The sequence below is a fragment of the Centruroides sculpturatus genome, unplaced genomic scaffold, assembly GCF_000671375.1.
Source record: "Centruroides sculpturatus isolate CEXI.00-Female unplaced genomic scaffold, Cexi_2.0 scaffold2042, whole genome shotgun sequence".
Lineage (NCBI taxonomy): Eukaryota > Metazoa > Arthropoda > Arachnida > Scorpiones > Buthidae > Centruroides > Centruroides sculpturatus.
The window spans coordinates 40450-55633 of NW_019386162.1; the positions used below are offsets into that span (position 1 = coordinate 40450).

At 37.0% G+C, this 15184-nt stretch overlaps 3 protein-coding genes and 1 pseudogene across 3 annotated transcripts; 2 read left to right on the forward strand and 2 right to left on the reverse strand.

Moving 5' to 3' along the window:
- Positions 1-1105: 1105 nt before the first annotated feature.
- On the reverse strand, positions 1106-2334 carry LOC111613872 (annotated as a pseudogene).
- Positions 2335-3808: 1474 nt separating this feature from the next.
- LOC111613871 lies at positions 3809-14849 on the forward strand. The gene is made up of 2 exons (XM_023355222.1): positions 3809-6374; positions 14359-14849. The coding sequence occupies exon 1, from the start codon at positions 4065-4067 to the stop codon at positions 4830-4832; it is 768 nt and encodes a 255-aa protein (XP_023210990.1). The 5' UTR covers positions 3809-4064; the 3' UTR covers positions 4833-6374; positions 14359-14849.
- LOC111613873 lies at positions 7897-8834 on the reverse strand. The gene is made up of 3 exons (XM_023355224.1): positions 8653-8834; positions 8486-8570; positions 7897-8235 (listed from the first exon to the last, which is right to left on the reverse strand). Exons 1-3 carry the CDS (start codon positions 8832-8834, stop codon positions 7897-7899), a joined length of 606 nt encoding a protein of 201 aa, XP_023210992.1.
- LOC111613874 lies at positions 9473-11100 on the forward strand. The gene is made up of 2 exons (XM_023355225.1): positions 9473-9518; positions 10595-11100. Exons 1-2 carry the CDS (start codon positions 9473-9475, stop codon positions 11098-11100), a joined length of 552 nt encoding a protein of 183 aa, XP_023210993.1.
- Positions 14850-15184: the final 335 nt, after the last annotated feature.

Consider the following 15184-nt stretch of genomic DNA (forward strand, 5'->3'; position numbering starts at 1 on the left):
AGGTAAATTCATATTACTTCCATATGATAATAAACATAGATAATTTTTTGGTACTTCAACATCTGTTAAATTTATAATTAATTTCTTTAATTATTCTTCTTTCTCTGCAGTTAAGGGATAATCAAATTTTTTATTTAAAGACAGTAAAAATATTTGTTTACCTTTTTTTCTTTATTACTGATTTAATAATTAGTCTCTCTATTTTGATTATATCTCCATACCGGATGCTGGACTTAATAGATTCTGGCAACTGTAACGTTGTAGGAGTTTGTTGTTCACGTAAGAAACACTTAAAATAATTTCTATCGATCTCCAATCTGGCCATCTGCTGCCTCAATTCCTCTATTCCCATTTTTCTGTTCATAAAACTCATTAAATAGTAAATAAATAATAAAAATAAAACAATGGGATCGGTTATTGTAAATATTAAAATTAATAAATTCCAAAAAATTTTTCTTTAAAAAAATTCTTTTAAGAATACAAGTGAAATTCACTTTTTTGAATCTAATTTCGATAGAATTAAAAACAGAGATGGACTAGAAACTTATTTACTGTGTTGATGCATGCTGAAATTTGAAATTTTTGTAGCAAAGGCACTTAAAAAGTTGCTCAATCCGCTACTTGTTGCCCAGTCTGGCAACTCTGATCTGGTGGTGGTACTTAGAAGTTCCTTGAGATGGCTGAGACAGGGATGCCATCAGGAATTTTTTAAAAAACCAAGATTGGCTCTCTAAAAAAATCAACATCTTGTAAAAAAACCAAGCTGGTCTAGAATAGGAATGTATTTGCTTTTAGTGCAAAGACTAAATATATTGTTTAAGCTTGCAATAATATTATACAAAGTAAATAATACTTACGATAAAATAGTTTAATTTAATCATCATCGTTGCACTCATAAATCATTATTTTGTGGTCATCTTTTGCTCTTTTTAGTTGCTCAGTATATCTCTTATATACCATCCCATCTTGCTACTCTTTTATTAATTCTTTTCTCGGTTGTCAAGTAATTCCTGAATTGCTGTGTTTTGTTAGATGATGTTTTGCTAATATTTTATCTCTTCTTGTTGATGCATTTAATTTATTAGTAAACTTTGTTTTGTGCTATTCACTTGGGAAAAATTTCTCTCCATGCAGACGAATGGGGCAATACAGTCATGTTTGTCATGAAGTTGGACAAATTTAAATATTTAGGCTGATTTAGGCCATCCTTTACTTCCCACAAAGAATACCAGAATTCTGGTATTCTCATATCGTCACTAAAACCCAATTGTTCTTTGGACAACCGAGAGCTTCTAAACTTGTCTTCCAGTTCATCCAACTTGTTCTCAGGCACGAGTGATTTGAAATTAGCAGCTAGACTTGAGATAGACATATAGCAATTCTGGCTAAAAACAATTTTTGGATCTAAAGTTTTCAACTTTGCTATTACACTATTTTCATCAAAAGAAAATCGCTGCTTAATTTGGACATACAATTCTATCAAAAATTGCAAGAAGTCATTTTTAAATCTGAGGGCACATTTGAGATTGGTAATTGGATCTTTTTCTATAAGGGCCATTGTTCTTCTGCCAAGATACAAATCTATCAGTTTGTGAAATTTTTTTTTTCTGGGATCAATAGTCACTAAAGTCATTTGCAATAAATACTCTTCTTTAATGAAAAAACTCAAGATATTCTTGTACTCTAATGACACCAATGAGTGCAATTTATGCAACCTGAAGTGTTCAGATTTAAATTCTAAATTGACATTGTTAACTTTGCCCAAGACATAATGGAGGAAGCAGAGCATATGCTTTGTCCCAGTGTTGACAAGTGTCTTGTATATTCTACATGCACCATCAACTTTGCCAGTTTTAGATTCAGATTGAAAGTATAGGATCAGAGCTTCCCATTGTTCCAAAATTCTGGGAATTACTTGTTCTCTAGAAAGCCATCATGTTTGGGCTAGCTTTGGAATTTTATGTTTTGCAATTTGAAGAACACCTTGAATTGAGGCAAAGTCATTTTCACACTTGCTACTTTGGCTGAAATAGGACGTAACATCTTTTAGAAATGCTTCTAAGGATGATGGCAACACCGACACTGACACTGCATGGCTTGCACATAGTGAAAATGAATGACAAACACATCCAAGCACGAAAATGTTTGTAAGACATCTTTCAACAGTTTTTGGAATCCATTTTTTGTACCAAGCATTGTGGAACAATTATCGCTAGCAAAACCTATGATGTTGCTCATTGGGATACCTTTTTCCTCAAATAGATGTGTAAATGAATCAAATAAACCCTATGAAACCCTAGACGTGTAAATGAATCAAATAAACCCCACTTCCATTTTCTATTACAAGTGTATCAAGAAGAGCATCAGTTATATCCAACTTTTTCAAATCAAAGTATTGAAGTTAATGGCTTTTCTTCTAATAATATTGAACAAATGCATGTAAATATAGCAGAAAGAAAATCATTGTTTATATCAGCCATTTTGAAATAGCTCTTTCTTCAGCAAAAGTGTTTTCAACCGTCAGCAGCAAAAACGTTATTTTCGGCAGCAACTGCACAGTGCACTGCTGAATAAAAGAATGGGCAAATAGTAAAAGCAGTTAACCCCTTTTAAGCCGCCCNTCATTGTTTATATCAGCCATTTTGAAATAGCTCTTTCTTCAGCAAAAGTGTTTTCAACCGTCAGCAGCAAAAACGTTATTTTCGGCAGCAACTGCTCAGTGCACTGCTGAATAAAAGAATGGGCAAATAGTAAAAGCAGTTAAAAATGGCAGAACAATAAATCAACAAATTGTAATCGATGATGCTAGTGTGTTTGCCAGATCAAGCAAAAAGTAACGAGTTGATTGACAAGTGACTTTTGACTTACAATGCTACTTCTGAACAATATAAAATTTTAAGATAACAATTACTTTGGTGTGGTACATGCAGATATTTGAAAATATAGCATCTTTCAGTTTCTGTGCTTTTTTTTCTTTTGGTATTTGTCAGGAGAGTTGATCTATTGTCACCTATGGAAGTTGATGGACCATCACAATAGGTCGCAACACCATCACAAAAGTTGCCTTGTTCACTCACCAATATATCTGTGGTTAATGTATCAAGTGTATTGCATGTGGATGTGTCTGCATCCCCATAGAGTGCTTCAAGATCGGTTGATGATGCATAATTACATCGAGTCCTGTAATCTAAAAAAACAACTGTTCAACCCTTTCTAACGAACATTCAGGATTGTACTAGTGACGAAATATGGTGGTGACACAACCAACGTCACCTCCAAAAGAAAAACCGCCGTAAAATTAAAAAGGGATACCTTCACAAAGAATGCTGTCTCAAACACATAATGGGTTATAAAGTAACCCAATGGAACTGTCGTGGTTTTTGCAAAAAATTCTCTGACGTTAAACACTTGATATCATCTACCCAATCTCTCTGCATGGCACTCCAGGAAATCCATCTAAAACCTGAGAAAAATATTTCTTTAAAACGATTTGATGTCTACCACAAGGATGATTATAGCCACAACCGTGCCAATGGAGGTGTGGCTATACTGGTTTAAAATTGCATCCCATCCTTACTGGTACAAATAACAACAAAGCTGCAAGCTGTGGCAGTCAGAATTTCTATTGGCATAACTGTCACAGTTTGTTCTATATACTTGCCACCAGATGTCAGAGTCAATGAGGATGAATTGGATGCCTTGGTTGAACAGCTGCCGACTCCATTTATTTTACTCGATGATTTTAATGGTCACAATCCTATGTGGGGCAGTCCTGACATTAACCATCGAGGCAGAGCCATTCAACGACTCATAGGCAATCAGCAAATGTATTTAATACTGGAGATGTGACATACTTCCATACCCCAACAAGAACATTCACTGCCACTGATTTATCATTAGCGAGTCCAAACCTGTTTTCAGCATTTTCATGGAAGGTTGGATCTAATCCACTCTCTAGTGACCACTTTCCAATATTTTTAAAATATCAAGGCAGAGAACGGTGTGAAACAGCCCATCCACCACGATGGAAATTGGAAACAGCCGAATGGCCTGTTTTTTCTTCTATGGCCAACATCACTGAGGGTATGGTCAATACTGCTGATATCAATGACGCAGTTGAAGTTGTCACTTCCAGTATTATTCAGGCAGCTGAAAAAATAATGGGAAAGACATCAACAAGATACCCAAAGCATCCGAAACCATGGTTGAACCAGAATTGCAAAGCAGCATTTAAAGCACAAAAGAAAGCCTGGGTAATTTTTAGAAGATACCCCACTGCTAGAAATTTGATAGCTTTTCAAAAAGCAAAGGCTAATGCCAGAAGAATAAGAAGGCAAAGCCAAAGGGATTCTTGGAGGAAGTATGTTTCTAGCATAACATCTTTCACTAGCTCAAAAGCAGTCTGGGATAAAATCAATAAGAAATATGCTTCTCAATCTCTGTCCATGCTGGAAAATAATGGCACAATAATCAGCAATATACAGGGTATTGCTGATATCTTGGGTGAAAGATTTTCCTCTTCATCTAGCAATATTATGTATTCAAGAAATTTTCAGGCTTATAAAGCCCAAAGTGAAAAACAATATTTAAATTTCCATTCTTCATCTAATGAGGAATATAATGTGTTATTCACCAGCATAGAACTACATACAGCAATTTCTCGCTCAGGGAATACTGCTGTACACCCGGATAAAATCCACTACAGCATGATTAAAAATCTTTCAAATAATTCTCTTATAAATCTCCTTAATCTGTTTAACAGAATGTGGACAGAATATACTTTACCCGACTCTTGGAGGCTATCTATCATTATCTTCCTCCCAACCAGGTAAAGATCACAAGAATCCCTCTAATTACAGACCAATCTCTCTGACGAGTTGTCTCTGTAAACTTTTCGAGAGAATGGTAAACAGGCGTCTAATGTATTTCTTAGAGAAAAAGGAATACTTTTGACCACATCAGAGTGGTTTCCGTAGGAACAGAAGTACCACTGATAACTTGGTAAATCTTGAAACATCTATACGCGAAGCGTTTGTTAGACGACAGCACTTAGTGTCTGTGTTTTTCGATATAGAGAAGGCCTATGACCGCTGTTTGCGATACAGGATACTTCGTGATCTACACCAATTTGGATTGCAGGGTAATTTGCCAATTTATATAAAAAACTTTATACAGAATCTAAGATTCCAAGTCAGGATTGGCAACACTTTATCTAGGCCTTTCACGCAAGAAGAAGGTGTCCCTCAAGGCTCTATTTTGAGTGTGACTCTGTTCCTAATTAAAATAAACAGCATAGCTAACTGTCTCCCTCCTAGTGTGAAACACTCTTTGTATGTGGATGACTTTCAGATCTCCTGTCAGTCAAACAACATGAGTTTTATTGAGAGACAACTGCAAATCTTCCTAAATCGCGTAGACAATTGGTCAAAGACTAATGATTTTAGTTTTAACACAGAGAAGACCTCATGCATCAACTTTTGCCGAAGGCTTGGTTTGCACTTGGACCCTGAAATTTACTTAAATGGGGTTTAAATCCTAATGGTCAATGAGGCAAAGTTTTTGGGAGTTTCATTTGACCCTAAACTGACGTTTTTACCACACTTGTGCGGTTTGAAGTGTAGATGTCTACAATCTTTGAACCTTTTAAAGGTACTGTGCTGCTCATCCTAAGGAGCAGACAAATGTTTTATGCTAATGATTTATAGGGCCCTTGTCCGCTCAAAGCTGGATTATGGATGCATTGTTTTGGGCTCTGCACGAGAAACTACTCTTCAGATGCTGGATCCAATCCACCATCAAGCACTGCGTTTGTGCACTGGTGCCTTTTGCACCTCTCATGTCCAAAGTTTGCATGTAAATGCTTATGAGCCTTTACTATCTCTTAGGAGAGAACAGTTGTCACTTTTTTATTATATCAAAAAAAACTCTCTTACTAAACCTTCAGTTTATTGTACAGTATTAGATACTTACTCGAAACGATTATTTGAAGTTCGCCCAAGTTGTGTTCCTGCATTCGCCATAAGAATGGAGAATGTGAGCAGCACGATTGATCTGAACACAAGCAACATTTCACAGCTAGATCTGTAGTATATCACCTTGGTCAACTCCTGTGATAAATGTTGACCTTAGCTTAAAGCAATTTCCAAAGGAATCCACCCCAGATTATGTCTACAGGCAGCACTTTGCAGAAATTCAACACCATGACAGGAATTTAATTCCTATTTTTACTGATGGATCTAAATCTGATGATTACGTTGGCTCAGCTTTTGTCTGCCAGGATGAAATCGTGGCAGAACAAATTGCATTGAATTCTTCCATCTTTTCTGCAGAGTTGCATGCTATTCATTTAGCTTTAAAGTATATAAATAGGAAAGGTTCCTGTGTTATTATTGTTCCTGTGTTATTTACACTGACTCAGTTAGTGCACTTTAGGCTTTGATTTCATGTGAACCTAGCTCTCACTCTATAGTTATTAAAATTTGTAAGCTCTTTTGTCATCTTACTGCGAGTAATTTCTTTGTAAAATTTTGTTGGGTCCCAGGCTATGTAGGTATAAAAGGGAATGAAGAAGCTGACGCAGCTGCAAAGTCAGCTACTCCTTTACAGCATATAATGCGTATTGAAGGAGTCGATTTGAAGCTAGTAGTTAAAAAACGACTAGCAGAGAGATGGCAAAACGTGTGGAATGCACAAGTCCACAATAAACTACATGAGATCAAGCCAAATATAGAAAATTGGACACATAATAAACAGTATGACAGGAGATCTGAAGTAATTCTTACTCGTTTGAGAATTGGGCATACTCGGTTGACTCATCAATACTTTTTGAAGGGTGAAGACCAGCCAGTATGCGAGTATTCCAACTGCTTTCTAAGTGTAAAACACATGCTTTTCAACTGCACAGCTTATGATCAAAGTCATAGACAGCATTTTGGAAATGCAAGTTTGAGAGAGATTTTGGGCCAGAGGCCAAATCTTGACAAATTATTGAACTTTTTGAAAGTGAATAATATTTATAAACATATTTAATTATTTATTTTGGTTAGGTTTATATATACCTTGTTGATTATTTATTTATTTATTCATTTATGTATATATATAGTTATTATTTACATGTATACTGTTATATATTGTTTTGTTATTTATTAGTTTATTTATTTATTTATATTAAACATCTTACATTATATATATATATATATATATATATATTTATTTACTTATTTATATATACCATTTGCCATGGCGCAGCTTGGCCTGTATGGCCTTTGCGCCAATAAACTCTAACTAACTAACTAACTGAAGAACTCCAGTCCCCAATTGATTCGGATAAATGATGCTCTACTCTATTCTAAAATTATAATATCTTCATGAATTTGATAGGGTTCCTTGATTAACAATCCCTAACTGCCAAGTTACATGTCTTTTATTCGTGAAAAACTCCTTTAGATTATTCTGATTTCTGTATGCTCTGTGCAGAATTTTGCGATCCACATTGGAGAGGCCTCCAATTAGGAGATGGCTCATCCTGGAACTCACCTGGAATGAAATCGCCAGAGATATTTTCTTGGTCTACAAAATTTGGGGAGCAGTATTCTGGCACCAAATTATTTTTCATTATAAAGTTATGCAGGGTAACTGTGCATAACATTATTTTTGTTACATCAGGAGATGCTCTAATTGATTGATGGAAAATACGCTATCGCGATGCCAAAAATCCAAATGTGCTCTCTATAACTCTTCTTGCCTGGGAGAGATGGTAATTGAAGATTGATTCACCCTCTGTTAAATTTATTCCAGGATAAGGAAGCATAAACTTTAGTTTTAGTGGAAATGCAGAATCTGCAACAAATGCAAATGGAAGGGTTGTACCTGGTAGTTTTCTCTCGTTTGGCAACTTTAACTTTTCAATGTTATAAGGAGACTGCTTCCAAAGGCTGACAATGACAAGATAGTTGCATTAGAGTCACTCCCATATGCTTCTACATCTACAAATGTAAATCTGTAGTCTGCATCACATGCAGCCATCAGAACAATGCTAAAAAATTTTTTGATTTTAAAAAATTTTGATCTGGATATTGGTGGTGCCTTGATCCTGATGTGTTTTCCATCTGTAGCTCCTAGACAGAGAGGAAACTGCCATTTCTCCCAAAATTTGTTTTCTATCTGCAACCATTCTGGATATGATAATGAAGCCATATATGTTGGCTTCAGTTCCTCCCATATTGCTGTACAGACCTGAAAATACACAAAACATCGCAGAAAAGGAAAAGAACGTGTACCATACACACTAAGCTTATTATTTAAATGTCATAAATTAGTCAATTTTATATTTATATAATTAGAGAAATTTAAGTTTTAATCTAGAATTTTATCATAAATTTCATTTTAAATATGACAATTATTTACTTAATATTACACAGATTTTAACATAGACAATTTTTCTTTTAATATAAAAAAAAAATGGAACTGAGATGAAAGTACTGACCTCCAGTATGATTTTTCTAGCTGTACACTTTCCTATATTATAATCCCAAGCCATACTTTGAATACTGCCTCCCTGGGCCAGGTATCTGTAAAAAATATATATTATAATATTAGAGAGGATTGATTATACAGCTGCAGTTTTAATTATAATTTGTATTTTTGCCTCACTTTAATGTCAGTGTGTGTTTCGTTTCTGGATTAATTGCTTGACCATGTGGTTTGTATAGTCTTCTCCACAGATGTCTCGACAGCTCATGGAAGAGATCCACATTCATTCTTGTGTAGTTAAAAAATTCCTCGGAATCAACATCCTTCATCCAACGAAATAACGAGAATTGACAAAGTGGCATGTTTATGTTCATGGGATGTACTTGCCATCGACGTTGTCGTTGATGTCAACTTGTCTGCTTTTTATTAATGACAAAAGCGCCTACACTTATTGCCAACAATGCAATCACTACAGCACATTCTCGACAAGTAGTCATAGCCATGTTGTCTCTCTCAAAGTTTTGTTGGTTGCTTCTGCTACAGCTTCTAATTGTATGCAACTTATGATGATGATGTTTCAAATTAAACTCTAACGAAGTTCAGGAAAGGAAGAGTTAGTTTACTTTGTTAAGAAAATGGCACCCAACAATATCGATGTTTCTAAATCTACTTGAGTGATTAAATTGTGAATTCAAAGGTAAAATAATTGAAATAATTGTTCACCTGAAGCAATGTAAGAAAAATATTTTGGATAAGGCTGCACTAGAAACAGTCATTTAGATATAAACGAATAATTTGAAAAGTCTAACGAAATAAGAATAACGAGGATGTCATTCTCATTTAAGTTGTTTGACTTTATGAATGTACCCAATATCAAACATTTTTTTAAAAAATGTTATTCGATTGAAGGACTGGAGAGGTAGTGTGTTAGAAATTTTAAGAGTAAAAGGAAACAAACATTTTTCACACAAAGATCTTTATGAAAAAATTCAAATATACAATGGCAAATGATCATTCAAACAGAGATTTGGTTTTTTATAGCATAGGTATGATTCCCATCAATACTATCAAGTTGATCCTTAATAAAGGACTTTTCTAACTCAGTTAAACTTTAAACTGTTTTTATTTTATGTTTAGTGGGCTTAAACTGCACCTGTAGAGTAATACTTTAGAGCGTCGTTTATTTGAATAAATTGGAGACTGCCCCTCGATGTGGGTTCCTGTCCGTGGTGAGGGGACCTCCCAGAGATGGTCTAGAAACTCCTCTTCACCATCCCTGGGATCTGAACGCCCACCCACGTGTTTGCCGTGCGTGGTGTCTCGTATGCCGGAAAGGGGGATCCTGGTAGTTGAGGGGCAACATAACATCCCCAACACACTGCTTTGGCCTCTGCTTCGGATAAACGGGAGGCTCAAACCAGTCTCCGTTTGAGTCAATCGGCTGGTCGTTGAGTCATTCTTGGCCTCGGCTTGAAGTCAACTGATCGATGCAGAGCGGGTGGACACGTCCGACAAGATGTGCTCTTCTTGACTGCATTGTGAAGGTATAGCTCCTGGGAAACCCTGATGTGACGGTCTATGGAAGTACTCCATGTGACGGTATCCCCTTGTTGGGTTCTGTGGTGGGTGGGGTCACTAGGAGTCACATAATTATATATAATTATGGATTCAAAAAACCCAAAATGATTAGATACACCAACAACAAATAAAAAGACATCCAGTCAGCCATCCTACTTGATAGTACATGCTACTGGAGAAAAACCTCTTTCGAAATGCTCTCCATTTCGCATTCAAAAAATATTTGAATCAAGTATTGGACACCTGAAAAAGATACAGAAATTGAGGTCAGGGGACTTACTTGTAGAAACTGCCTCATCTCAACAGTCAGCAAAATTTTTAGTTACAAAGAACCTGGGAGATATTGAAGTAACAGTCACACCACATGGAAGTTTGAACTCCTCACGTGGTGTGATATCTGAGATCAATCTTCAGATCGGCCTTTCAGACCAAGGCGTCATTGCTATTTAACGTATCTCCATTTGTCGAGATGGCAAGTTGATATCAACCAAACATCTTATCCTCACATTTAACAAGCCGACATTGCCATCTTTCATTACTACAGGATATCTGCGCTGTCCAGTTCGTCCATACATTCTAAATCCGCTGCGTTGCTTTAAATGCCAGCGATTTGGACATTCCCAAACATCATGTCTAGGCAAAAGTTTATGTGCACAGTGTGAAGTTAAAGGCCACCAGAGTACTGAGTGTACAACCACTCCATGCTGCATCAACTGCAAAGATGCCCATCCTGCCTACTCCCGAAAATGTCCCATGTGGCAAAAAGAGAAAGAGATTCAGCGGGTAAAGACAGTGAATAATATACCTTACCCAGAGGCACGACGCATGGTCACTTTAAATGCACCAGTGAAACAGAAGACATTTGCTGCTGTTCTGATATCCAAAAAGACATGTGGAGTTCAGACAGACATTTCTGTTTCACCAAATGAATCTCTAACTCGCCATGAAAAATGTTTGCTTATACCATCTACGCAAAAAGCAGAAAAGGAGAGCAAGAAGACCAAAACACCCCTACCTAAAACGGGTAAAAACAAGAAACGTGGGTTCTAAGAAGGCTGCTAAGAACCCGCTCAACAAACAAAAATTAAAAGCAGCCATCTCCAAATCTAACAGATCAGAGGCTCAGTCTATGAGTGAGTTCTCTGACTTCTCTGACGAGGAGACTAATAAGGAGGTGACACCACCAACTTCATTTCCAAAAGGCAAATCAGCCGTAAAACTAAAGAGGGATACCTTCACAAAGAATGCTGCCTCAAACACATAATGGATTATTTTATAATCCAATGGAACTGTCGTGGTTTCCGCAATAACTTCTCTGACATTAAACACTTGACATCACCTACCTCATCTCTCTGCGTGGCACTCCAGGAAACCCATCTGAAACCTGGAGAAAGAATTACTTTGAAAGGATTCAATCTCTACCAGAAGGATGATGATAGCCACAACCGTGCCAGTGGCGGTGTGGCTATTCTGGTTTCAAATCGCATTCCATCCTTACCGGTACAAATAACAACAGAGCTGCAAGCTGTGGCAGTCAAAATTTTAATTGGCGTAACTGTCACAGTTTATTCTATATACTTGCCACCAGATGTCAGAGTCAATGAGGATGAATTGGATACACTAGTTGAACAGCTGCCGACTCCATTCCTTTTACTGGGTGATTTCAATGGCCACAATCCTATGTGGGCAGTTCCAACATCAATCGTCGAGGCAGGACCATTGAGAGATTTATAGGTAATCATCAACTGTATCTGTTTAATACTGGAGAAGTGACATACTTCCATGCTACATAAAGATCGTTCACTACCATTGATCTATGATTAGCAACTCCGAATCTGTTTTCAGCATTTACATGGGAGGTTGGATCTAATCCACTCTCTAGCGACCACTTCCCAATATTTCTAAAATACCAAGGCAGAGAAAGCTGTGAAACAGCTCGTTTACCACGTTGGAAACTGAAAACGGCAGATTGGCCTGCATTTTCCTCTTTGGCTAACAACACTGAGGATATGGTGAATATTGCTGATATCAATGACGCAGTTGAAGTTGTCACTTTTAGTATTATTCAGGCAGGTGAGAAAACAATGGGAAAGACATCAACAAGATACCCAAAGCATCCGAAACCATGGTGGAACCAAAATTGCGAGGCAGCATTTAAAGCACAAAAGAAAGCTTGGGGGATTTTCAGAAGGTACCCCACTACAAAGAATTTGATTGCTTTTCAAAAACCAAAGGCAAATGCCTGAAGAATAAGAAGGCAAAGCCAAAGGGATTCTTGGAGGAAGTATGTTTCTAGCATAACATCATTTACTAGCTCAAAAGCAGTCTGGGATAAAATCCATAAAATCAATGGGAAATATGCTTCTCAATCCCTGTCCATGCTGGAAAATAATGGCACAATAATCAGTAGTATACAGGGTATTGCTGATACGTTTGGTGAAACGTTTTCTTTTTCATCAAGCAATGTAATGTTTAATAGGAATTTTCAAGCTTATAAAGCCCAAAGTGAAAAACAATATTTAAACTTTCCCTCCTCATCTAATGGGGAATATAATGTGCCATTCACCAGCACAGAACTACATACAGCGATTTCTCGCTCGGGGAATAATGCTGTAGGCTTGGATTAAATCCACCACAGCATGATTAAAAATCTGTCAAATAATTTTCTTTCTAATCTGCTGTGTCTGTTTAACAGAATATGGACAGAACATACTTTTCCTGACTCTTGGAGGCTATCTATTATTATTCCCATTCCCAAGCCTGGTAAAGACCACAAGAATCCCTCTAATTACAGACCAATCTCTCTGACAAGTTGCTTGTGTAAACTCTTTGAGAGGATGGTAAACAGACATCTGATGTATCTCTTAGAGAAAAATGAATACTTTTCATCACATCAGAGTGGTTTTCGTAGGAACAGAAGTACCACTGATATCTTAGTAAACGTTGAAACATCTATTCGCGAAGCGTTTATTAGACAACAGCACTTAGTGTCTGTGTTTTTTGATATAGAGAAGGCCTATGATCGCTGTTGGCGAAACAGGATACTCCATGATCTGGACCAATTCGGATTGCGAGGTAATTTGCTGATTTTTATAAAAAAGTTTCTAGAGAATCGAAGATTTGAAGTTAGGATTGGCAATCATTATCTAGGCCTTTCACGCAACAAGAAGGTGTTCCTCAAGGCTCCATTTTGAGTGTGACTCTGTTCCTAATTAAAATTAACAGCATAGCTAACTGTCTCCCTCCCAGTGTGAAACACTCTTTGTATGTAGATGACTTTCAGATCTCCTGTCAGTCTAGTAATATGAGTTTCATTGAGAGACAACTTCAAACTTCCCTAAATCGCATATATGATTGGTCCAAGACCAATGGGTTTACGTTTAATGCAGCGAAGACATCGTGCATCCACTTCTGCCGAAGGCGTGGTTTGCACCTGGATCCTGAAATTCACCTAAATGGCGATAAAATTCCAATGGTGAATGAGGCTAAGTTTTTGGGTGTTTATTTCGACCCAAAACTGACATTTTTGCCACACTTGCGCAACCTGAAGAGTAGATGTTTAAAATCTCTAAACCTTTTAAAGGTACTATGCTGCTCATCCTGGGGAGCAGACAAAGTTTCTATGCTCAGGATTTATAGGGCCCTTGTCCGCTCTAAGCTGGATTACGGTTGCATTGTTTATGGCTCTGCGCGAGAATCTACTCTTCAGATGCTGGATCCAATCCACCATCAAGCACTACGTTTGTGCACTGGTGCTTTTCGAACTTCCCCTGTACAAAGTTTGTATGTGGATGCTTATGAGCTTCCACTATCTCTCAGGAGAGAACAGTTGTCTCTATTTTACTATATAAAACAGAAATTTTACTTTAAACCTTCAGTTGATTGTACAGTATTAGATACTCAGCTGAAAAGGTTATTTGAAGCTCGCCCAAGCAGTGTCCCTTTATTCGCCATAAGAATGGAGAAAGTGAGCAGCACGATTGACCTGAACACAGGCAACATTTCACAGCTAGAAGTCTAGTATATCTCCTTGGTCAACTTCTGTGATAAATGTTGACCTTAGCATAAAGCAATTTTCTAAGGAATCCACTTCAGATTATGTCTACAGACAGCACTTTGCAGAAATTCAACATTATGATAGGAATTTAATTCCTATTTATACAGATGGACCTAAATCTGATGATTACGTTGGCTCAGCTTTTGTCAGCCAGGATGAAATCGTGGCAGAACAAATTGCATTGAATTCTTCCATCTTTTCTGCAGAGCTGCATGCTATTTATTTAGCTTTAAAGTATATAAATAGGAAAGGTCATCGTTCCTGTGTTATTTACACTGACTCAGTTAGTGCACTTCAGGCTTTGATTTCATGTAAATTTAGTTCTCACTTGATAGTGATTAAAATTCGCAAATCGTTTTGCCATCTTACTGCGAGTAATTTGTAAAATGTTCTTGGGTCCCAGGCCAAGTAGGTATAAAAGGGAATGAAGAAGCTGACGCAGCTGCAAAGTCAGCTACTCTTTTACAGCATATAATGCATATTGAAGGAGATGATTTGAAGCTAGTAGTTAAAAAACGACTAGCAGAGAAATGGCAAAACGTGTGGAACGCACAAGTCCACAATAAACTACATGAGATCAAGCCAAATATAGAAAATTGGACACAATAAACAGTATGACAGGAGATCTCAAGTAATTCTTACTCGTTTGAGAATTGGGCATACTCGGTTGACTCATCAATACGTTTTGAAGGGTGAAGAACAGCTAGTATGCGAGCATTGCAACTGCTTTCTAAGTGTAAAACACATGCTTTGCAACNAGGAACAGAAGTACCAGTGATATCTTAGTAAACGTTGAAACATCTATTCGCGAAGCGTTTATTAGACAACAGCACTTAGTGTCTGTGTTTTTTGATATAGAGAAGGCCTATGATCGCTGTTGGCGAAACAGGATACTCCATGATCTGGACCAATTCGGATTGCGAGGTAATTTGCTGATTTTTATAAAAAAGTTTCTAGAGAATCGAAGATTTGAAGTTAGGATTGGCAATCATTATCTAGGCCTTTCACGCAACAAGAAGGTGTTCCTCAAGGCTCCATTTTGAGTGTGACTCTGTTCCTAATTAAAATTAATAGCAT